The sequence below is a fragment of the Gobius niger genome (genome assembly GCF_951799975.1).
Source record: "Gobius niger genome assembly, chromosome: 9".
Taxonomy (NCBI): Eukaryota; Metazoa; Chordata; class Actinopteri; order Gobiiformes; family Gobiidae; genus Gobius; species Gobius niger.
The window spans coordinates 24170671-24196106 of record NC_136860.1 but is presented as its reverse complement, the minus strand read 5'-3'; the positions used below and the strand labels follow the sequence as shown (position 1 = coordinate 24196106).

Below are 25436 nucleotides of genomic sequence, written 5' to 3'. Positions count from 1 at the left end.
CGGCATCGGCCTTAGAAAAACCTGTATCGGTCAACCTCTATTAAGTATCAATCCTCTGATGCCCAGTCGCAGGATTACAAGCTACAATTTTGTATGACATGTCCACTTTAACTTGTGACTATTGCTTTTGAGCAATAGTCACTAGTCAATAGTATTTTGTTGGTAGTCTCTTTTGAGTTCCTGGTTAAATCAACACTACAATCTTGAAAAATCTTACACAGCTTAAATACGGAAAATATAAAATTGAAATGCTAATGCCATTGTGGCTACTGGTCCTAATCCAAGTCCTCCTGGTCATGCCCAGAAGTGAACTGGATTGATGATGAATGTCTGAGCTGGGAACAAAATCCCTTCGCACAGGAAGACAAATGGTATCTCTCATCATTTTAATTTCTTTGTATTGGCACAATGAAGAGGAATTGTAAGGGAAATGGAGTGGACTTTTGGTGAGCTGAACACTACACATTTTGAGCACATGTATTCGGCTAAAGCAGGTACATTAGGAGATCACTTGCAGGATTTGTTTGCTAATTTCTGCTAAGCAAATGACTCTAAAGCCTCTCATTTTGTGTGCAAACTTTGGCTCTCGCTCCAATCAAGTCTTCCTCTTTGCTTCACCGCCTCCTCCCTCCTGCCCCTAACCATCTGTTTGCCCTCATTCATCACTGTCTCACTGTGTTTTTCCTAATCTTTTCTTGATCACTCCATCCGTTGCCGATGCGCCCCTCGTCGTGTTGCCCCCTATTAGCGAAAATGCTCTAAGCTTCGCCAAATCAAGCCCACTTTTGTCCTCCATCGTCATATCAGTGTCTTACTGCTAAGGGGCTGGTTTTGTCAACACAAAGCTGTCTGTCGGTGTCAGTTAGCCATAACTCACTTTTCATTTGGGCTTCACAAACCTCTTTAAATCAAGCCAAGTGCATCAAATGGAGCTGAATTGGCACTTCCAGTCTGTGGCTTCACGGGAGCCAGCCACTGCTTATCTCAGACGCACTGGCCAGAAAGAGGCTTGTTTAGACATGGAATTATTGCTCGGGGCCTCATTTGCATAGAACAAGCAGGAAGACAGACCCTATAACTGCAAACCCATATCTTTTCATTTTTAATCATTTTAACATAAATCGCAAAGAGAATGAACATTTTTGGCTTGACTATTAAATGATCGAGCTTTTCACCATCTGGCTTCCAATCCGCGTTTTTCTAATTGAAATTCATGCCATTCATCTTCTGGCCTATCTCCACTAGGGATCACAGGTTGCTGGGGCTGATGCAAGCGACCACCAAATACCTAATCATGGTCAAACATTGACAATGGCCCATCAGTTGCAATGGCCTCAACATGTAAAGGAAAAGATTATTATCCAACGGATAAAGGAACATGTGTGTTTAACTTGACTCCTTGTCGCTACATCTCGTAGGACTCCCTAAATGTTTGGCATTTCGTCCCTGCTGTTACATCAACCAAAGCCCAAACCGGTTTCGAATTATTATGAAATTCGCTGTTTCTGAATAGGGCAAGAAAACATTTCCCTCAAACGGATTTCAACTTTTTGTTACAATAAACCCCAAAACTCTGCTCCTTCAAAGGAATAGGCCACCGTTTTTGCATACAGAGATACTGTATGTCCTTACTTGAGCGTAGACGAGTTGATGCGTACCTGTCTGGTCTTTACGTGTGCGCTCAGTCACGCAAAAACACCGAACATGTTGTTAGCATTTAGCCTCTCCTGCTCTCCTCATGGACCCCAACGTGGGTGAAGTTAGAAGCGACCAAGCTCTTCCACGATTTCCCTATTTCAATACGTTTACACCTTCTCAACCTGGGGTTCGGGACCCCCAAAGGGGTCGCCAGATCATTTTAGATGATATAAACATATTTTCATTAGCATATAATGTAATGTTTTATTGTAGCATGTGTTTGCCATTTTACCAGAGTAACTTGTTCGTAGTTTAATGAATTTTATTTCAGCCATTTGTTTTTTTCTGTGGTTTTTAAGAATTATGTAGGCTAATGTTCCTATTTCTCAAGGTGTGACCCGGGTGGGGGGTCACAAATCCCTTTACCTGCTATAATGGGGGTCGCGGCTCCAAAAGGTTGAGAACCACTGGTTTACACGATCCAAGTATAGTCACACAAAATGAAGAATGTCGATTTTCTAAGCGGATAAAAAGGGGTACTATATTGTAAGGCGTAATTATACCTTAGGAGCACTTTGACGTCTGCGCAATAAAGTCACACGCGTAAAGACCAGACGAGTACGTATCAGCTCGTCTAAGCTAAGGTAAGAACATATCTCAGTATGCAAAAACAGTGGCCTATTCCTTTAACCATATTCCTAACCTTCACCTTCACCAGATTAGCAGCTAAACTACCAGTCACCCGTCTTCTTCGTACCTCAGCTGAACTCTTGACTGCCTGATCATTTATCACAATCTCTCACAAACACTCGTGAGACCCCTCGCCATCTCCTCGCCCGTTTCAATAGATCGGATTTCTGTTGTTTTGTCGTTGTGAATCCTCATGAGAGGCAGGCAAACGTGATGTCATTATTCAGCTGTGTTCCCCTGAGTGTCTTGTAAACCGTCTTCTGGCTGTAGATCAGTCTGTGATGGAAAGCCCGCTTGTTCCGCATCAGGAAAAGTGAGGCAGGACCAGTGTTTAGCTTATAATTTAGTCATTTGTTTTTGTATATAACAACAGTTGGGGTACAGTAGGAGCTCAGTGCTGGAGAGTGGTGCCTGCGTTTTGTTTCATGTTGGTACATTGTTTTCCCCATAGACCGCACTGAGAAGCCTGACTAATAAGATACTCCGCAAAAAAACAGATTGGGGCTGATTCCTGTGTTCCATTTCTAGGACTCCCTCTCTCACTCGGAGCATCTCTCATTTCGACTTGCAGTGCGCTGTGCTGTTTAGCGTCTTCTGTTCTCAGTTCATCTGATTCCCCACCAGCTTTCTGCCTAAGCCGCAGTCTCAGCACAAATGCTTTTCGTTCTACTTATTTTGAAAGAGTAACACTATAGTACAGACGATTTAGGCCAATTATCCATTTGCCTGTCAGGCTTTTGGAAATTTGAGACAGTTTGACAGAGCTGTAAATGATGAAATGTGCCAGGACTTTGTTACAACTGTAGGGACTATTTCAGCCTCCCATAAAATGAATGCAATTAAGGCTAACATTTTGACGACTAATTTGTCTACTATTGCTATAGGTTTTTTTGTTGCATATAGATAATCTAAATGACATGATGTATTTTGAGTTAGTAGTAAATAATACTGCAGGATTACAACAGTATCAAAGCAAAGTCATTCATGGACGGATGCCAAATCCATCTGATCAAATGAATTATGCAGAAACAATAACATGGTTTCTGTCTCTAAACTGAAAGTTCTCTGGCATCAAACGGTTCTAATGGAGAGATCCCTAGACGCTCCCTTTCCACACACTGTCTGCTATTCTCAGACAGCCAAAGTGGACTTGTTTTAGCAGATCTCTCCATGGCTGTCACTTTTTAACACCTCTGTGACAGCCAAGGCCTTCTTCCACAACTCTACTTTCTCTCAGTTCAGTCTCAAGAAAGATCTCCTCGCAATTTACTGTGCCATATTGAATAACTACAATAACCACATTAAATAATATAAAAAGGTCATAAGTCACAATCCAGAAAAAGGCCAATAACAACGGGTAATGATGAAATGCAGTTGGGAAATATTTTTTGATCAGATTCATGAGATGCAGTAGAGTATGGCATTTCTGTATCATGACAGAACTATACACATTGATGATTACTTTTTTGAAACTCTTTTTGTATATAACATGAATGTACTGTTTGCATGTCCATCCAACTACGGTACTTAAGTCGCTGTATGATTTAAATTTGTGGATGCATTTGAGCCGTGCAACCATTTGAATTCTTTTTCAGAAAGCTCAGAACATTTTTGAATTCTTGAAAACATCTTTCGTCCTTCAAATTAGAAGCACTTGCATTCATTGCCACAGACACTGTCACCAGCAGGCATCCAAATGGTTTCTGGTCCAGTGAGTGTTTTCAGAATGAGTCCACACAGTGACCACAAACAAAAGCCAGCTCTGACCAGCGCGACCTGCAGTCAGCGTGCCATTGGGGCCACTGGTTACCAACTTCCCTGGCACCAGACCCAGACATCTGCTGTGTTATGTTCACTGCCTCCCAGAGTTAGTGCAGAGGCTTCATGTCCTGGTGCCCCGCGCCAACCACTGTCTGGCTGACCGGCTGCAGGCCAAATGCCAGACCACTCCAGGGAGGGGGGGGGGGGGGGGGGGGGGGGGGGGCAGTTTGTGTAAAGACATTTGATGGAATTAAACGCAACAATACCAGCTTTGATTAGGAATATAGTTGAAATGAGCGCATACTGAAAAATACTATCAGAAATGACTTAAATTTGAGTATTATGTTTGATTTCAGGGTCATGCATTTGCACAACAGACAAGGCAAACAAAACAAAAAGAACGTCAAACAAAACATACATTAGTCACCCAGAAAATTGCCAAATGAAAGTAAAACAGCTGCCTTGTCTCATTTAAATTCAGTCCAGCCTATTTCTGAGTATATTTTCATACTGGTGGATTGGGCGAGGGCACTCAGTCCTTAGACCAAGCAAACACTTCCACTTCTAAAGAAAGCAGCCCCCTCTTTTTTTTATCAGAACGGGACATCAAGGCAATCACCAACAGCAAATAATTGCTAAGCTGACATTAAAGCCATTTCGGACTCAACAAAAAGCAATTACAGAAATGCCATACAGATTTGTCAGGTGCTGCGTGTCCAGAACAAGAAGGGCACCTTTTCATGAAATTATCACAGGCTTTATTACGTATTTCACCGGTAATCCAAAGGGCAACTCTAATTTGTTTCAATATTTACATGCACTATTGTTACGTTGATCACTAAAGCTCATTAGACATGCAGATGCCTGTCTTTGCCAGATGTGGTCCAAAGAGATGCCACTGAAATTATGCACAAAGTTTTTCAGAGACTTCAGCCTGAATAAGCATCTGGTGTTAAATTGGGGAGTGATTCAGACAACCCACAGACTGTCAGTACAAAATTACTGGGCAAAGCTTTTTCATCTTTTTCTTCTCTGTTTGAACTAGGGCTTATGCACATTCCTGCCAGACTCAGCAGTAGGCAAATCCTTCTGTTTCCAGCGGTCCAATTTAGGTGCACAGGTCTGTTAAAAGCTAAATCTGAAAGAAAAAGAAAAAGTCTGACATGGTTATGGTTTGCAGTTGACAGACACCGCTTTTTGCCGCACAGAGGCTTAAAATGTGAGTAACAACTATTTAAAATTCTCGTTTTAGCCCCGATCTTCCCAATTTATTCCTATACTGTTCCTCTTATTTCATTCGGTCAAGTGGTCAAATAAAATGGCCATATTGTTCATCCTTTCAAGGATTTGCACAATGTCGTTGCCCACATTTCGTAACAATGTACAATAAGTAAAAAGTCAAGCACACTACAGTTTTCCCCTTCTTTTTTTATTACACTCCCATCAATCATGACATTTCCTTACTGCTCACCCCACAACAAATAACGCAAAGACTACCGACCCTGCAGCGCTCATAAAGTGATCATCAACCTCCCCCTCCCTGTCCGAACCTCCGCCACAGTCATCAGTGTGTCTGAGTCAACACCGAAAAAAAAGGCCACACATCACATCGAGCAGCAGGCAGCCCCGTCTCATCCAGTGAGAGTAATAATGCATTTATTAGCTCATATTTAACAGAAGCAAATTTCACCATCAGTTATGAAAACATATATTAACATAACGTGTCGTCTAAGCTCCGAGGGGGAGAAGTGATTAGCTTTTAAAATTGATGAGGAAACGATAAGGTGGTGCTCGAAAGACGGCGTCTCAAGAGGCTTTGAGAGTGAATTATCGAAGAACTGCAATTTCGGAGCGTTTTAAAAGAGATAACGATGACAAAACATTATGAAACATTGTACAAAATAAGCACAGAATACATTGTGATATTTCCTTTTATGAGCTTCTAACTATATCATAATGTTCCCTTGATAAGACATACCTGGACTTCTGCCTTGTTTCATATTCAGGCTATCTCTTCTAAAAACAAATGATCTCAAAATGGTTGCCCCCCCACCCACTGATGTGACGATGTGGGGCTTCCATGTTTAAAAGTCCAGAAAGCTTCACAAAATTCATTGTGTCATTTGAGGGTTTAAATTGCATTCAGTACAAACCATTTCTTGGAAGTAAAGGCATATTATAGCACGTTTAGACCCTGGGGACCTTAAATATTACATCTTCACCTCGGATGACTGTTGGCAGTTGGCACATGTGGGTTTTTAATCCAAATGAAAAGTTGCCCAGGCTTGTGATTGGCAGCAGTGTAACAGAGACCCTCTTCACACCACACAGTAAAACAGCCCCAAGTGAAACTTAAGATGCTGATGACAAACACTAACTATGCCAGGAAGCCATTATGATCCAAAGACAATAAACTGCAGAGGCCTGACGAGGCAGGAAGTTGTGTACATCGCATTAAGATGCTGTCAGCTTACAGCAGCTCAGCACAGGCTTACATAGAACCCTTGTTTAATACACGGACAACACTGTCAGACATCCAACATTAGAACGACATATTATGATGATTAGACATGTTAAGTTGGTGCATACACTACCCCTCTATTTTTGTTACTGTTAAAGACTGTTACGAAAAATGTCTAATTATTTAAAAAGATATAAAAGGAATTGACCACGGATATAAGATTTTAACAATACTCAAAAACTGAGAAAAAAGAAAGTCTGTGATTGTTGTAAAGAGTCAGAAAACAAAGTCACTGTGAAACTACTTTTATAAAATGTTTTTTTCCGGCATTTTCATATCCATTTATTTTTTATAATAGAAAACTGTAGAATCAGACAGTTACGTAATAAAGCCATAAAGCCTTCTTCTAACACAATACTGTCTCATTGCTATACGGCTCCTCTCTGCCTCAGTCTTACGCATGACCGCATTGAAAGGTGTCTCAACACAATGCTCACAATGCTTTCTTAGAACACATCGCTCTGCGTTTGGTGCTGCAAGCAAATCACATGGACCCATGGCCTACATGCTGAATAGGAAAGCAGTGTACAGAGAGAGACCCCAGAATTCATGGATCTGATCAAAACTAATGATAATAAAAATAATGCATTGGTTTTATATAGCGCTTTTCTGGACACTCAAAGACGCTTTACATTGCACTATTCGTTCACTCCATACTCGGTGGTGGTAAGCTACTATTGTAGCCACAGCTGCCCTGGGGTAGACTGACAGAAGCGAGGCGACCAGTCTGTGCCATCGGCCCCTCCGACCACCACCAACCACTCACTCACTCACTCCATTCGCCAGGCTTCCTGGTTTTCCCAAACGGTCTCCCATCCAAGTCCTGCCAGGCCCTTCCCTGCTTAGCTTCCAAGGTCTGACGGGATTGGGCATAGCAAAGGCGGTATGGCTAGTAAAAAACTAGTAAAAAAATAAAACCTACCACTCAATGTGGGCACACGAAGGAGCATGCACGTGTAATGCTTTGTTTGAAAGCTTGAATTGCTCAAAATTCAGCTAATACATTCCTTTGACAGACAGAGAAAAGCCTTACTGCGTAGCGCCAATAATCTGTGCATTCTTTTGTTAGTGCCCCTGTGATGCCGTAGTGCACTTCAATGCAGCAACGGGGAGAGAGATGCTACCAAAGTTCAAAGTACAAACAAAACCAGAAGATTAGCTTGTGAAATAGTAAAAATGAGCCAACAGTTCCTTAATTACAAAGTAAATTTCCTTTGTTTCTTTGCTCAACAACACACATTGAGGCGCTTTTTGAGCGATCAGATGGAAACTTTAAAGCCTCTTTCACAAATGGTCAATCTGCCGCCTGATGTGAATATTCAATTATTTCCCTCCTTGTAAACTGCCGTCCTAAGAAGGCCTGTTTGATAATATCCTAATTTATAAACAGCTGGCTAAACTAGACAGGGCTTTAGCTTACACGAGGAGGTGTGTATTACATGAGTATTAGATAGAAGATGGCCTCTATGGAGAACGGCATGTAAGTAATCCTATAATGGATAAAGCGAGTGCCATTAATAATGTGTTAGCTCTCTGCATTAACAGGTCGGGGGAACAAGCCATGTGTCCGCAGTTCACTCCACTTTTACATCATCTCCTGCTCCTGCCGTCAGCTCCACCTCAGGCCCACGCTCATATCATTTACTGCCAATATGTCGAGCTGCCGATGGGAAAAGGCAATGCAGCGGCACAGAGAGAGAGATTCTGCTAGCTTAGATTAAAATGATCAGAGTGTGAGCCTCCAGAGAAGTGATGAAGTGGAAAGTGTCACTGGCAGAATGCAGTTGCTCCACTGGGATCCACCAGATTAAACCCAATCACATCGCTACGGTAAGGTCAGCCATGAAAGCCATGGAGATTACACAACCAATCAGTGTGGCACACGACCACTATAGTCTTCTGATCTACAGCAGGAAGTGATTTAACATGTCCCTGAGTCAACCATCACTCACACATGCTTTGATTTTCTAAGTGTGAGACATTATATTATAAACCTCTTCTACTTCCTTCTATCACAATCTGGAATCGTGACCTTGTTTCTGAAATGCTCTGTCCCTCTGAAGTGATCCTTATCCTATCCACACACATCATGTAAGAAAAATAACCTCACCATCTACATATTTGCCACCTTGAGCCTTGCCTTTTGCACCAGCAGCAAGTTGTCAGAAAGAGGAAGTCATTGAAAGTTATTGAAAGTTCTCTCCAGCACATCCCAAAAGTTCTCAGGTTAAGATCTGGACTCTGTGACCAATCCATGAAATAAAATTATGCCTCATGCTCCCTGAGCCACTCTTTCACAATGTGAGCCCAATTCATTTTGGCATCTTGGAATATGCCCTTCATGTCATGGAATAACCTGGTCATCTAGGATGTTCTGGTTGTCAGCTGATCTCATTCTTTGGACACATAGGGCCTAATCTTGTGTTTCTAAATGCAGACTATCGCGCAACATTTCGGGCAGAGTATGAGCGCACTTTCAGATCTTGCCACTCCAAACTTAGCGCATTTAAAGGAATAGGCCACCGTTTTTACATACTGAGATATGCTCTTACCACACTTTAGCCAAGTTAATATATCCCCGTCTGGTCTTTGTCCGTGCGCTCTGTCACGCAAACGGAGCACATACGCAGCCTCTCCCACATGTCACATAGCTCCAAAAAAGCTCACGATAGAAGCTACCAAGCTCTTCCACGTGTTCCCTATTTAAATAAAGTTACGTGAAGTGTTTTCATGCGAAGTATATTTACACAGAAATGTAACATGTCGATTTTATAACTATATTGTGAGGCGTAATGATACGAGGAGCAAAACGTCCGCGCAGTAACTCCTAAAGGTTATTGACGGAAGTGAGCGGGGGAAGTCTTTAGGAGTTACTGCGCAGACGTTTTACTCCTCGTATCATTACGCCTCACAATATAGTCCCCCTTTTTATCTGCTTATAAAATCGACACGTTACATTTCTGTGTAAATATACTTCGCATGAAAACGCTTCACGTAACTTTATTTAAATAGGGAACACGTGGAAGAGCGTGGTAGCTTCTATCGTGAGCTTTTTTGGAGCTATGTGACATGTGGGAGAGGCTGCGTATGTGCTCCGTTTGCCTGGCAGAGCGCGCGGACAAAGACCAGACGGGGATATATTAACTCGGCTAAAGTGAGGTAAGAGCATATCTCAGTATGTAAAAACGGTGGCCTATTCCTTTAAGTGGGAAGTATGTGGGGTGGAGAAACACCCATTTAAGACAGCCTTTTTCCTCTAACCAGACTTGCAGCAAGCAGCGAGGGGGGGGGGGGGAGCGGTGTGTGCGTGTGTGAACATGTGCTTTTGTTTTGGTTGCATTAACGCTATTACAGTCAAGCGAGTTCCGACCCACATTACAGTGGAAGGGCTGAAGGCTACATGAACTCTCTGGCCATGAACATTGTTTAGCTCTCGATGACCTGTGAGAACCGATAATGCTTAAGGAAGAACACAAGGCAGCACGATGTAAACGAGGAAATGAATGTGAGGCTGCCATCAGAGCACCGCTCTCAGTGCTGCTTGTAATAAACCACGCCTCAGACGACCTCTCTTTTCATAAGAGCGGCGCAGGCACATACCAGCTGAGCCCATGGAAGATAACCATGGAGCTTGCTCTGGCCCGTAGCGTCGCTGAACCTACCTGGCCAACTGCATCATCTCAACAGTTAGTTCAATCCAGGTGGCGACTTTTTTATTTTTGTTCAGGCAGTGTATTATCAAACCTAGGATTATTTTCTACACATGTACATTATTTTAAGGTATATTACAAAACACCAAGCCTAAGGGGTAAGACGTGGTTGTACCCGAAGCTTCGCCACAAACCATATCGCTTCTTCGAGCGCGAGTTGAACGTGTCCCACAAGATGTAGCATTGGGCGGTGACGAAACAGTGCACATGCGTGTTTAAAATTTCCACAGTCGCAAAGCAATGCCAAGTCTCTGACCTCTCTACTCAGTCGACTCTACCGTTTGATTTAGTTTGGGGTTTATCTGAAAAACACCAGGATTTGCAGCCAGCGTGACCACAACATGCAGGACAAACAGCGGTGTGGCTTTACATACTCCAGATCAATGTAAAATGAGCAGACTCTCCTGGGAGCTGTTTTTGAGCAAACACAGAGCCGGGCGTTTAAAGATGAGACTGAGCTGTCCTTCAACAAACAAGAGGCCACAGCAGCAACCCTCTGCTTTTACTGACCCAACGCTCGCTGGGGTCAAATCCTTTCAGGGCTAATCAATAGAGCGATGTCCCGCAATTACCCCTGGGTGACCGTGATAAATCGCATTGAGCATGTTTGTGTATTCAAAGTGCAGCCGCGTAAAGCCCAAACAAAAGCAGTAGATTTGGGCCCGCACAAACACACGAGTCCCACTGAAACTCATTACGGCAGCCTGAGCAGGTCCATGGCTTTGTCAGGGTACCACCATCCACTCAAATTTACCCCGGGTCAAAGTTCAACAAACATGATGACAGCAGCTATAATCTGTTTGGGTGGATTTTCTTGAATAAACAATACAAACAAGCTGACCTTGATGTTTTGCGATGAATAATTGCTCAAGCAGATTCACTACATTATTGCCTAAAATTGGTTGACGATAACCTCTTCTTTCACCCGTTTGCTTAAATCAAAATGATATGGATATGGCGTGTAGGGCTGGGTGATATGACAATAAAAACTAATTGCAATCCTGTGATCCCTGAGCTATGCAGTGATACTGTGATAAAGTGATTCAGTGTTTTTTTTCCTGTTAATGCAGCAACGCTCAAAATACACTTTACCCCACTCACCTCTCCTATCGAGCGAGTCTGAGTGAGTCACACGTCGATTTAACCGGCCGACAATGGCTCGGAAGGTAAAGTGCATCATCTAAAAAGTTGCCGGTTTGAATTCTGGTTCCCGGTGACGCATGCTGTTATAGTGTCCTTGGGCAAGAGACACTAAAACCTGAGATTTAGAATAGGCAATGTCAGCAAAACTTTAAAGTACTTTGACAAAGAGAGCAGATCTGAATACAAGAACTAGGCTGAACCTTGAGAGATGAATGTGCTATTGTGTGACACTCGCACGGCGTACATAAAGATTCAGAACAGCTTTACGTCTCCCTCCACACGGCTGCTCTCAGCGTGGAACCTCAGCCATTACCGTCATGTACAATGAGCCTGTGTCTAAGTGAGCGTGAATGTTCCCAAGCTGCCGTTTCAGACAACGTGTGTCATGCTCCTTTTTTACAAGACACTATCCTTGGCTGAACTGCTTACCTTCGAGACAAAGGCTGCATTTGTATCCGCGCTTGGACTCCACTCATTTCAACAGAGAGGAGAAAAGACGAAGACAAAAGCAGGTTCAAGCAGAGAACTCGAGGTTATCAGAGAGTAATGATCTGGAGAAGAGCTGCTTAGTATGAGGATCGTATTTTGTTCCTTTTTTCACTTCTGAGTCAGAAATGTAGCATCTTTCTTGCTGTTCCTTCACTGCTGAAACTTGGTACATTAATACTGTTTGCTCTGCTATGAAATAAACATAAATTCTCATACTTGTCACAGTCCTTGTCACCCGCACAGCTCTAGTATGAAGGTTGCGTAGGGTGACAGGATGCAACCCATCAATAATAAACGTGTGGCTGTGTGTGGCCTTGTGTGTTTGGGGCGCCTTGTATCTAATAACCTGCAGATACACGGACTCAGGGAAAGGAAGAATACAATGGGCAGCAGCAAAAATAAACATCATCTATCTACCATTTAGCTACAGCACACAGAATAACACCGCCGGCTTGGGACAAATTGCAGATGGAAAATTTCAATTTGCCACAAAACCCTCATATGAATGCATCCTCACACCGCACACAAGCTGCTGCTCAGGGACGCTGGGAAAGAGGAGCTCGACGAGAATGAAAGATTTACAATAAACTCACCACTAATTTGTTTAATATGTCTGGGTCTCCATGTATACAGGGGAAGGGGAGATGGGGAAATATTAGGCACTTTTTACATCATAGACGACAGAATTGCGAGAAACATGGCAAGAAAGAATATCATTGTTGATGGCCTAATACACCAGGCACATCACTTATAAAGCATGGAAGAAACCAGGAGGAATGAAGAAAGGGTTCCACTTATCCTTTGGTTTTTAATAACACAGCTATTAGAAAGTCTTGAGTTCCGCAGTAAAGTTTATACCGAAAAGTAACACATCAAATATGTGGCCATAGCCTTAACGTCCACTTTGTTGGCAACCATTGAACTGAAAAGCATTATTATTCAACTTACCAAATATGTTTGTGGAATGTCCTTTCTTGGCGATAGGTTTGAGCTCGTTGTGACCCCAGCCGTACTGTCGGTAACTGTCCCACGCATGTTTCATCATCTGCAAAACACAAAGAGAAAATCCTCAGACTTGGTGTTGCGTGTGTTCAGTCTTAATAAACCTGTTCAGCTCATTTGAAAGCGAAACATATTCATTTCCCCCTGAGCTTCACTAATAGAGACTGAATGTCAGATATCGTGAGTCAAAATCAGACATGATTGTTGTCAACAGGTCCATAGAGTTATTCATGACAGACAAGAGCAATGGAAAAATTGTGGTAGTGAATACATCGCACACTATGGCAAAAGAATATGTTAGAGTGAACGACATGCTAACTTCTGTATTTTATTGTGTGTTCAGTTCACCACATGCATCATTTAAACACATGCAGGATCATCAAGACCAAAAAAAAGGCCGCAACTAATACAAGTATCACATGCATTTCAGAGAATGTTTGCAAAAGTTTGAACTCCATGGTTAGGGAGAGTGGTTTGCAAAAGGACACTGTACAGCCAAAGAAATTTGAATTTGCTAAATGTAACTTTTCAAATTTTAATTTTGGTTTGACTGAGATTAATTGTGCAGCCCAAGTATTTTGCACTTCTGCACTTCTGCAAATCTCAATGGGTTCACCATTACACTAAGTGAAAATGTGGTGTGGTATGACAGCAGATGCAATCTCAATACACTTGTCTTCTAAATAATACAGCAGAGATTCCTCCTCATTTAACCTTTAGAAGAAGGATGTGAGGGAGACCTGGCCATGAGGCATGAGAGAGAAGGAGAGGGCGAGATGAGTCCTGACACAGAGGAAAGGAGCTGCAGGGCAAACTCTACAGACGACACAGCAGCAGCAGAGAAAGAGCCAGGCTCCACTCGGCACTGCTGCTGCTTCCATTTCAAATATTTCTTCTTTCTCACAGCTCTAACTCAAGTGCTATCGACACATTCAGTGATATGTGTATGGTCTTCAGTGGACATCTGCGAATGTGATATTTGTTCCTTTCTAAACATGGCAGCGCTCCCGAGTATGTTACATTTGCATGTCCTCCATATCATTATATGAAGAGAATTTTGTGCGGTGCATTCTTAAGTTGCTAAAAGTAACAGAACATGCTTTAAAAAGTCAGTGCCAAGAATTTTATGAAATAAAATACTAGCACTTTCATTGATGCTGATTAACACTATAATAACATTTATTTTTTTTGGAGACTATGATTGGTGATCCAATCAGCTGCAAATATCCAAAAGAAACTTCATCCTCTTCCCAAACACTTTAAACCGGAGCTTTTCCAGACTGATATATTACTGTCGGATTAGCACTGGTGTTGACTGTGGACAAATTGCAATGAAAAGCAAAAAATGTTGGAATGTTGTAACTTTTCAACGTGCCAGAGAAAATCACGTCACTAAAAAGCAGCACATTAAAAAGTGCATCTTTGACTTTGATAGATAAAATGTAGTGTCTGCCAGAAAAGATTGCGATATTTGGCGTTAGTCCAGTGGCAGCAGCCTTGGTGACGGCACTTCAAACACTGGGTCTCAGAGGGTCCTCAGCTCCTGAGGGGATCTAGGTCTGAGTCTTTCTTTGAAGAAGACAGGGAGCCCGTTAATAAAGACGAGGTGTGTTCTTGGCCTTGCTCCTTTCCATGACGCTGCACACGCACGTGGCGAGCATTATAAACCAGATTAATATACACTGGGACATGGACACTTAGGCGCTGGCACACTCCCTGTGATCTGTGTAGATTGGATGCTTCATCAAGCTCTGATTGGTCCATATGGCAAGGACAAGCGTGGCAACGCAAGCTTGTTGACAAAGTTGACACATGACTCGTTCCAGAAGGACCTTGGGAAAGTAATTGGTCATTAAGGAGCCAAATACTAGATTGATTTTGACAGTAGCTACCGCTCACCATCAGGACACCTTGAAAACGGAACCAACAAATTAGTTTGTACAAGCCGAAATAGCAGATTATGTGCTAATTTGTCAATTCATTAGCAAACTGTCCTAAACAAGAACTCAGAGTCCAAAGGCCTATGCAAAGACAAGCCAACACACACAGCATAGTAAAGACAATGGGGTTTTCAAGTTCCACCATTTCACCCTTTGTATTCAGCTCAGCCGCATTTACTCAAACCACTATCTCACATTTCCACAAAAACGAATCATCTACTTTCCAATAACCTCGTTCTTAGAGTTATAAACATTGTTAGTAAACCTAGCTGCATCACACAATAAAAAAAGCTTTGCCTTTAAGGATTGGGCGATGTCCCCTTGGCCGTTGACGATGTTTACAGTGAACCATCGTGATGGACGATGATATCGTCCATTTCTCATTATAAGCATTTTTTAAAAGACATTTACATAGCCTATATATATGCTGCATATTACTATGTATGTTAGGAAAACGAAATGGATCTAAACTAAACATAATTTGAACAGAGTCACGGAAGACGACTTTTGCAAAAGAAATGTGTTAAAACTTGTGCGCAAAGTCTGAGAGGAGAACGACTCATTCAGAGCGTGAACTCCAAGGCTCTTATCACACTAATACAAATGTAAATCGGAGCTTATTATTTGCATTTGCTCAGTTTTAACGTAATGTTTAAGAAACAGTGGGTGAACGGGACAATAGTTAGAAGTTTGCGTCGTAGCCTACATTTTTGAAGCCGCTCCACGCGCCGCCCGGTCCGTGTGCTCGTGACCTCGTAACTCCTGCACCGCGCCTTTCTCTCTCCTCTCTCTTTCCTCTCTCGGTCCTTCGTGAGAATAATCCGCACGCTCATCTAGCTCCGATGTGAGAGCCATCTCGTCATTTTAAAACGATTTAAGTTTCTGTACGCAGCAAAGCAAAGCAAAACCACGCGCTGTTAAACTCTGAGCTGCAGAGAGAGAGAGAGAGAGCCCCGCACGTCAGAACTAGAGCAGCGCTGCGTCTTTACTTTAATAATTACAGCTAACATATCGTGGCTTCTGGCAGGCTACTGACACTAGCGCGCATATTAGTTACATCTGTGATTTAATTTACAGTGCAATCCCTGCAAAGTTTGTAGGTTTACAAGGCCTACAGAAGACCAGTGCGTGTTTCTGACAGGAGGGGGCGTGGCATCACGATGGTTGCTCTCCTTCGTGATGTTGCTCATCCATCACGATGGACGATGATATCGTCCATCGGCACAACCCTATTGCCTTTGCTCCGAGTCTGAGGAGATTTTCAAAGCTGTGGCTGTATGTTTCAGTTATCGTCTTGGGAAGTGATCTGCTTATTTCTATGTGGGCCAGTCACCAAAGTGCCACAGTGAATGTATTAATCACCACACATTATACTCTGAAGCACAGTTTGGAACGGCCCGGCGGTCCAGGAGTGGCCCCATGTTATTAAGGTCAGAGTCAGAGGGAGATTAAAAAGCGCTCTCCCCTCCCCTTCGCCGTCCCACTGATGAGTCGGAGAGGAAAAGTGAAGCGTCAACTCCACTGCCGGCTTTGATAAAGAGTGGACGGGTGGGGATTTGAATATTTACTTTGGATAGGTCATTTCAAGGTTGATTTATCTGAGCAATAAGTACAAAAAATTGAGTCGTGGCTTAAGGGGGAAAAAATAGAATCTCTAAAGAAGGATTTCTGACCATATTGCAGTTGTTTGTAGTTTTTCATGGGTGCCTCATGGGTGTGGGGTGAACCATGTTATGAATGGGATGGGACAACGTAAGACTGGAAAAGTAAGGGGAAAGTCTTTTTTGACTGTATTCAGCAGAGCCAGGTACCAGGTTTGGCCTCCATGTTAATGACCAGGAAGCCTGCAGAGTGGATAAAGCGCTTTGACCTTCACAGGGGCAGCCAAAAGCCAGCCGACCAGTTGCCCGAGTCCGGTGTGCAGTAAAAAGCAGCAGGACCAGCCTCCAGCCATCTCTTTCCCAAAGGACGACCCAGCGTGACTCATGTAACCATATATAATATACTAAAGTCCCACACACGGTCGAACGTTGCAGACCCCGGGGCAGTAAAATATTAATAAATCCCTTTACAGCAAGTGGCGCAGAGCAGAGCCATTACTTTTGCATTGTTCACTTTTTTCACAGCACAATGACAAGAGTTTGTAGCAGGACTCGAGGTACAAGTAGTGGTATTGTTGGCAGCAATGGTAGCTATGGTGATAGCAGAAGTTAATATAGAGCCAAGAACACAGGAACAGCGTGTACTGGTAGGAGCCATGTTTGATCTCGAGTGCCAGGGATATCGTTCGGAAGTTTGGGATCTTGGGGGAGTTATGAGAGACCTGGTGTGACCTCACGACTCGTCCCGTCTGATTTAAGGCACACGTCTCCAACACCTGCTTTAAACTCGCCCCATGGAGGTTTCCCATCCGTCCTAATGGAGCCCTCGCAGAAGATACATGGGGATGGGGGCAGCGCCACAGCTGAATGGCTCCTCACACTGAAAGCTGGGACAGGGGGCGGCAATAAACCTGTCGTGAAATCGGCGCAGTTAAAGTGGCTTGTTTCTATCAAGCCCACTTTTTAAAGAAAGTAACAATTTGTGTTGATGATGATGCACAGACATAAAACACAATGACATTCTTTCAGATAAAGGCTATTCAAGTGTTTCTGACAAGTACTGCAGCAGCAATTAGATTTGGCTTTCTTATTTTCTCAGATTGTTAACATTTGAGAGAAGACACAAACCACAATGAGAATCACATGCGCTTTTTGTCATGTTTGTAGAGGTAACATGGCGTAGGCAGGTTTCGTAGAGTTCCCCAGAAGACGAGAGGATTTGTTGTTTGCAGAGACCATTATTCACTTAAACAAATGGATAATTTGTGACTTTCTAATTGCAATCACTTAGTTGTGATTTCATTTACTCTCAGATTCAAACTAGAGATGTGCCGATCCAGCGCTTTTGCTCCCGTTACCAATACTTGGGGTTTGTGAATCTGCCGATATCCGATATTAAACGATGCCTCCAAGAAGAGCTCACATGAAGTCATCTGATCATTACAACTTGTGCATTACAAATATCTTATAGCAGTTAATCCCCACCAGCATTTCATAAACTGAAATAAAAACACTTGGCCACTCCAGCAGTGGCCGATTTATTTTATGAGGCTTCTTTAGGTAATCATAGTTTCTGACCCTGCCTAGTTTAGTTGCCGTTAGCTTTAGCATTCTCCCACTAGCTTTAGCATGCTGCTCTTAGCCGCAGCATTTTGAGTGGTGATCAAAAATATGTTTGCGGAGGTTAAAACTAACTCCAGGTTCTTCCCTTCAAAATGGCAAACAGCATGTCCATATTCACTCAGAATTAGGCGGTGAAAGTTGTGTTTTTAAAGCGGTGAGAGCCAAAACTGCTATCGGTTCAGTATCGGATACCCCATACCAATTTTTTTCCAGTATCGGCTCTGATATCCGATACCAATATAGGATCGTTCCATCCATTGCTCAAACTGAATCTGCTGAAGGACTGTAATGTAGATGGTCAAAGGGTGACCAACTGTAACAACAAAGATGCATTATTGATAATCTAAACACAACTTGAATATTTATCAAAATACTGTATATCTAACAAGTTGGCAAATGCACTGACGGGAAATATCAGTTTGTTTTTTACCAGTCGAGATCAACAAAGATTGCATAATTTTTTATTCTCAGTGTGGGCGGTCAACAATGTCAGTGTCATAACAATAGAGCACATTTTCCACCTCTTTACTATAGCTACACAATCTCTTATCAATCTGGAGGCCTGTATGAACTTTGAAAGAATACACATAGCGTTTCTGTAAAGAATGATGCAACCACAGAGCTGCACAAACCGAAAATACAGGATACAATGCGGGTTACACTCAACTGCCCTGGCAGGAAACGCGGTGTTTATGTATGGAAAGTCTTGGGGGAGAGCGTCGCAGTGGGATATGTAATCTTGTGCGCAGCCATCGTCTCTGTCACTCCCTCTACATCACCTCGGCGGCGCTAATTGGAGAGGTTCATTAAAACTGTCACACAGCAAAATTATTTCGAGTCAACTCCTAAACAAGCGACGCATAATAAAAAGAAAACGAATTAGGGAAAACAAGCCGAAAATTAAAGTGGAAGAAGAGAATTGCGTTTCCTCCGTCTTAAAAGAGAATAACTTAAATGGGGATATCGTGCTACAAAGCGTTTTCAGAGCTTTTTACCATGTTATTGTCAAACACATCCTAGGATCGGTGTTTTGAGCAATCTCACAAGACCATTCAGAGTGCCCCCTTCCTGACTTTCCTTCACCTCGTGGGCAATTTCATATGTCACCATCTTTCTCTGATACACAATCTTAAGAAATGCTTGGATGCAGATGGAATTTTAGAGCAAAAATATGTTTGCTCGCTGCTGACCTTTGAAAGTTGTAAACATTTTGTGTAAACAGTCGAGCCAGTGCCGGGGATTAAATGTTTTGGGCATGGGTCGCGTTCTTAACAATCCTGTGAAATGCAAAAAAAAAAAAATGGAACTGCAAAAAAGAAAGACAGGATACAACAAATGTAACAACAACATAGGGAGGGCTATTTGAGCACTTACAACCTGACAGCACATATGGACTACTCAGGGATCAGAGGAAAGACTTGCACCTATAGAATATGTAAAAGGGCGATGTAGGAGTCCGTGTGGAAAAGGTTAGAGCCATTATTCAAGGAAACTCATAACAGCTGAGAGCCATGTTGGCATATACAATCATACATAATAAATACAACATAATGTGGTCTGCAAGGTCATGGCTGTCAAATGTCATTTCTTTCTCATGTTGTATGGCTAGAGTTGTACAATAGAGGAGTTTAAAGCATAACAGAGAGAGTAGCTGTATTTCCTGCAGCTTAATCACAGCACACAATCACATTAGTTATGAAAACAGCATAAATGGAAAGAAGAACTTTAATTAAAATCTTAATGACAGGAGGTGCATTTAACAACCCACAAGGAAATAAAATAAGCCGTTTTTGTGCTAGTTACAGAGTCCATATTCCGCTAAAGGCCTGTTTCCTCTAGAGAAAGAGAGGACAGTTATGAGAGTGGGCAAAGTGGCTTTCGCTTCACCAGAGCACCTCGTGATCGCTGTCAATTACTGCAGCCATAAACAGTTTTCAACACAAGATCATTGAGCCAAATGAAGTCCAGTATAGGCCTACTAGAATCAAGATTTGTTTTCTCATATTGATTATGATTTTCAATGTGGGTAATGAAGAAAAACCTTTAAAATAAACCGCAATAAAACAAAAAAAAGGGATTTCCCTTTTGTTGATTTTTTTTTATATCCAACTGATATAGCGCGGTATCAATCGTGTGTGTTGATAGGCTAATATTGGCACCCTCCACAATGGCGACGTGTTGTTTTTTTGACCGACTGTTGATCTTGACCACAGTTTTGTAAGTAAGTGCTTTATTCGTCATGACTGAGCGTGCTGCCACTGTGGGCCAACCTGACCAGCATGTTTTTGCAGGTTGTGAAACCGTAGCACCCGGAGGAAACCCGACTGGCTACCTTCATTGCTCCTCTGATCCTCTGAAACGGTGCACCGCATTCTGGGTTTGTCCCTGTTTCAGAGCGTGGTGTCCTGCACTGGTCAGCTCTTCCACCTCCTCCTTCCGCTTCCTCCTGCGCAGCTCCCTCCGCCCCACAACAGTCTTTCACCATCTTCTCCTTTGTTCCTTCCTTGTATCCTGTAGCGCCTCTTGTGATGCCTCAACTGTGCTGCAGGTGTGGGGGGCTCTAGCTGCCCCTTCAGTGTTTCAGAAGAAGAAATGTGTAGCTCTCAAATGTCTTAAGCGCATAAGCTAGCTGTGTGTTTACTTCTAAAAAGCTGCTTTCTTCAGAAACATTATAGGTTCTTTGCAGTCAAAAAATCCATCGAACCCCACAAAAACACGGCAAAGAGGTACAAAAGTATCCAGCAAAATGCAAATGCATTCGCAGAAAAAGGCAAAAAACGCTGCTGTACCAAGAGAGAGGGAAGTGGCTGCTTGTTTACGCATGGCCACGACGTCAAATTACATTTCAATCTAATTGTATGACCTACTACGTCCACACGCTACATGTTAATAAAGCAAGATGGTATGTTTTCCAACACAGAGACAGACATTTGAGACACAATGAGACTTTTATCGGGTCTGAGGGATAGAGAGCCTTTTAAGTAAAAGTTCAAAAAGACTGTTGTTCACCGCTGGACATAAACCTGTCCTTATAAAATGTGATCATTTTACTGGCCAAGTCAAAGGGGCTGCAGATTTGTTGGATTTGTTTAAAGACAATAAGAGAGGAGGAGTTTGTGAGAGATAAAAGCACATAAAATGTTTCACTATATTACCACTCAACATAAAAGCCCTGCACCGCTGTTTATCCATGAAGATAAATGGATGTACATTAAGGTAATATGTTAAAATGAATGCGCCTTAGGAAAAACGCATCTGCATCACAAGAAACATATATCAAGGCTAAAAGCGCAGAAACACAGGCAAAACTAACAATGGTAAAAGCAAACCAAATAGGGCAATATCTTGTAAATAAGGGAAGAGGAGAATAACGGAACAAAGCGGTACCCTTCCCCTGAGCCACTGAGGCAAACACAGATGTCCACTGCTCACACCATCTGCCGGCATAACCAAGGTGTCACTCCACAAAACGATGGCAACGAGAACTACTGCCAATTTCAATCACTTTTTAAAGCTCACAGAAAACGCATTTAAAAGATTTATAATAATGCATACAATTAATTTGAACACTATCGCGCATAAGCCTTAGCTTTAATGGTGTCAGATTATTATGTAACAAACCTTGGCCCCATTAACGGGACATTTTCCCAGCTCGTGTGCAGGTGCAGGAAATTTTAACAGCTCATTTCATTCAAAGCAAAGGTCGTCAAAGGGTCACTGGTTACTAAGATCAGGGTCACACTCAGCACAGCAGCTTTTCTGGTGCCGCAGTATTTAGCAAGGTTGATTCTAACATTTGCCACATTCAGAAAAATAATTCAAATCCACTTTTTTTTTCATATTTGAGATTGTTCTAAGCTCGTAGCATCTGAGAATAAGGACCTATTACTAACTTGATCAACATGGTTATTTCTTAGGGCGTAGACTTGGAACTTTTAGCGGTACGCTTTGTATTTGTTGCTTAGTGGTGTTTTGATGGACACCTGCTGTCTGCCGATATCCGATATTTACCGATACCAAGAGACTTTCTTAAAAGTGTCTTTCTCTGAGTGAAAAATTTAAAATAGACTATTTTCTCCATTTTAAGATCAATAAAATCATATGTTATTGTCATGATATTGCATTAATATAAACAACTCACTTGAAGTGATCTGATCATTACAAATATGTTAGATCAGTTATTACTTAAGCTAAAATACAAACACTTGGTTCAGTATCGGATATTTGTAGCCAATACCCGATATTGTATTGTTTCCAGTATCAGCTCCGATATCCAATACCAGTATCAGATCAGTGCATCCCTAATATTCGATTCAAATAGCATACTCCAACAGAATACTCAAAGTGATGGCAGTATCCAGGGCTCAAAGGTGAGACGCTCGTCGTGTTGGTGGAGTACTGCAGAGCACTAATCTGACTGTAAGGGGAGCATGCTGCTGTAGCCAATGCAGCTGTGTTCATTTGGAGAGTGCAGCCTTTCTCTATGAATGGTGATTATGAAGCAAACAAAAGGGGCATTTAGAGACAAAGGCAGGTTTGGAGTGAATGGGCCTGCTCCATTTACAGCAAGAGCTCTGATTCCAAGGAGCGCATCGAGAAGATACGAGGCAATTATTTACGAAAACTCAGTAGCGGAGGAGAGGAGAGGTTGGTTTGGCTGTGAGTGTATACCCCTAGATAGAACCCTCTGAATTCTGAACAGGTGCCGCACGTCTGGCTTACTGTTGCCTTCAATAAGAGCCGGTGCAGAAAAGAGAAAGAGATTCAGCCGCACAGCAAAGAGGAACACTGGACCTGACAGACGCTCACAGGGATGTCGAACAAATCATTGAGGCAACACTAGAAAGCAATCTTTTATATTGGCAGCAATGTACCATGAACATGACTTTATATTAGCTAGATATCTGTAAAGTTATCTAGCACAGAAAGCAGCTTGACCTAGCTATTCTAAAACACAAATGGACTGTCCACTGGGAACTGTCCATTGGAAAATGTAGGAGTGTTAAGATAAAATACTCAAGTCTCAAAGGAATACCCACTAATTAATTGTATCATAATATTTATTTCAAGCCATGAGGCAAAGGGACAAAACTGCTAAACTGTAGGGATTCAGGAGCATTACCACTTGTGAGAGGACCAATATAATCATGAACTGCTTCATTAATATTTGAGAAGAATCACATGCATTTCAGATTTGCCAATTGTGACCATGAAACTTGCAATTTCAAGTAAAAAAGCAAGAGAAAAAGTTCAACAGATATCTGTGTATTACCTCTCGAATCTTGTCCCGTTTCTCTTTGACGTCGGGTTCTGGTGGCTCCCCGTCGTTCACCCCCACCACTTGGGGCATCGGGACCGGAGGCAAAGGTTTTGGCCCTGGGTCCTTCTTTTTCAAGTCCTCCAACACCTTTGTCTTCTCCGTCTGGATCTCGGCCTGGAGCTCCTCGCGGGATTTTCGCAGCTTCTCCTTGGCCTCCTGCAGCGCTCGCTCGTGGTCCGCTCGGATCTTATCCCGCAGGCTCTCCTCCTCCTCCCTGCAGGGGGCGAGCACAGATATCAGATTGGTTTCTTAGTATTCAGCACGCCGCCGACCTCCACAATGCGTCTTATGAGACTTAAAGAACCACACCTCAGGAAAAACGATCAAAACCACAGAATTCAACTATAGTGCGAGAACAGCATCTGCAATATTTCAGCCCAGCAGCAAATGCTCTCCATTACCACAACAAAACAACGTTTACGAGTACATAAAAACATTACAAAATAGAAATAGAAAACCTTTCATTATGTGCCTCATGAAAAATAAGGACAATGGCCTTGTAATCAGTGTGGTTTGTTTACAAGATTTCTTATTGTACTTGCAAAAATGTCATTGCTCTCAAACATTTCTGAAAATTTATGAAAAGTCTGTGGGAAAATACATTTGCATTTCCCATGATACTCCAAGGTACAGCCTCGAAGCTTGAGTCTGGACTTTTTTAAGATTAAAAAAGAAAAAAAAAAAACATTTCTTTTCGGTGTCCGACTTCACATAATACCACGGAAACAAATAGAGGGGTGTGAATACTTCCAGGACACACTGCATGGCTAACTATCATCTCCATGAACAGCTAAACAAGAAGCGGCCCGCCTGACCCATATGTAACTCTGCTCATTATACCACAGACGAAAGCAGCAGTCTCTAATGGGAAACTCGTTCCCCTCCCTCAGCACTGCGCCGTTACATCACCACCAGGAAGTAGGACAGGTGCGACGAGACAAAACAATGAAAAGACGAGAAACATCATCTGCCCCGTCCCGTTGAGCCTCGGGCCTCGGGGGGTTACGGCACATGTCCGCCTCGCCGCGGCGTGGTGCAGAAACAATAAAAACAAACACAGCGGGCCGCACAGAGGTGAAAGAGGAACTGAGAATGTGGAGGAAAACTGTAGCTGGGTTGTTTCAAAGTAAAGCATGTCAGTGACTAAAACAAAAGGCTATATCTTACAATTCTCTCAGCGTTGCTAGCTCAAGGGTAGAGCTTCATTTGAATAAAACGGTCCTTGACTGAAAAGACAACAGCAATTTCGTTTTGTAATCATTTGGTTTCAGGGAAGCAGTACAATACATAATGAATTTTAATGACAAGCATAGGTCAAACTTTGTATTTTTCTATTCAGGTGCCAGGCCGAGTGAGTGGGATGGATCACTGTAGTAACTTGCTGAGAAAAAGAATGGCTTTGATTGTTTTAATAATAATGGGAAAGGCGACACACTTATCTTCTCCGGCGCTTTAATCGACCTGTCAAATGAAAAAATACCTTTAGCTATTTTGAATGAGTTGATAACACTGACAGCGTTCAAATGAGACCGTTTATTAAACACGTGTGAGCGCCCTTGTGTGGGATGAGCCTGACATGTGGAAGACCTGCTGGTACCCATGTGGACGAAGCAGTACGCCTCTGCAACGCTGTGGCACTGACAATACTCTATTATCTTTCCTTAACGCACAAATAGGACGAATATAAGGGTGGGCAGAACAGGTGGGAAGGTTCATATCACCAGCCAACACACCTAAAATGTAAAACTAAAACTCATGAAAATGAAATGAGACTGAACTGTTTGGTGCAAGAAGCATCTTCGGCTTTCGTTTATCAGGAGCACTGACATTTACTTCCATCTTCTCAACCTTTATTGCTTCATGCCAAATTCTATTACAATGAAGTGATTTAAAATGCTTTCAGTAGACAAGTCTCAAGTCACACATAAAAATAGTATTGTTTTTCGTTTTCTTTTCTTGTAAGATACTTCAAACATTGTTGATTTGAGAAAAAAACAA

At 42.5% G+C, this 25436-nt stretch overlaps 1 protein-coding gene across 1 annotated transcript in view; it reads right to left on the bottom strand.

Moving 5' to 3' along the window:
• The window catches only part of man1a2 (mannosidase, alpha, class 1A, member 2), an 82807-nt gene that overhangs the window by 44548 nt on the left and 12823 nt on the right, over positions 1 to 25436 (bottom strand). The window contains exons 3-4 of the mRNA XM_079563137.1: positions 23391 to 23652; positions 12901 to 12997 (exon numbers count right to left, since the gene is read on the bottom strand). Coding sequence (XP_079419263.1) covers positions 12901 to 12997; positions 23391 to 23652 — 359 coding nt within the window. The remainder of the gene's footprint in view (positions 1 to 12900; positions 12998 to 23390; positions 23653 to 25436) is intronic.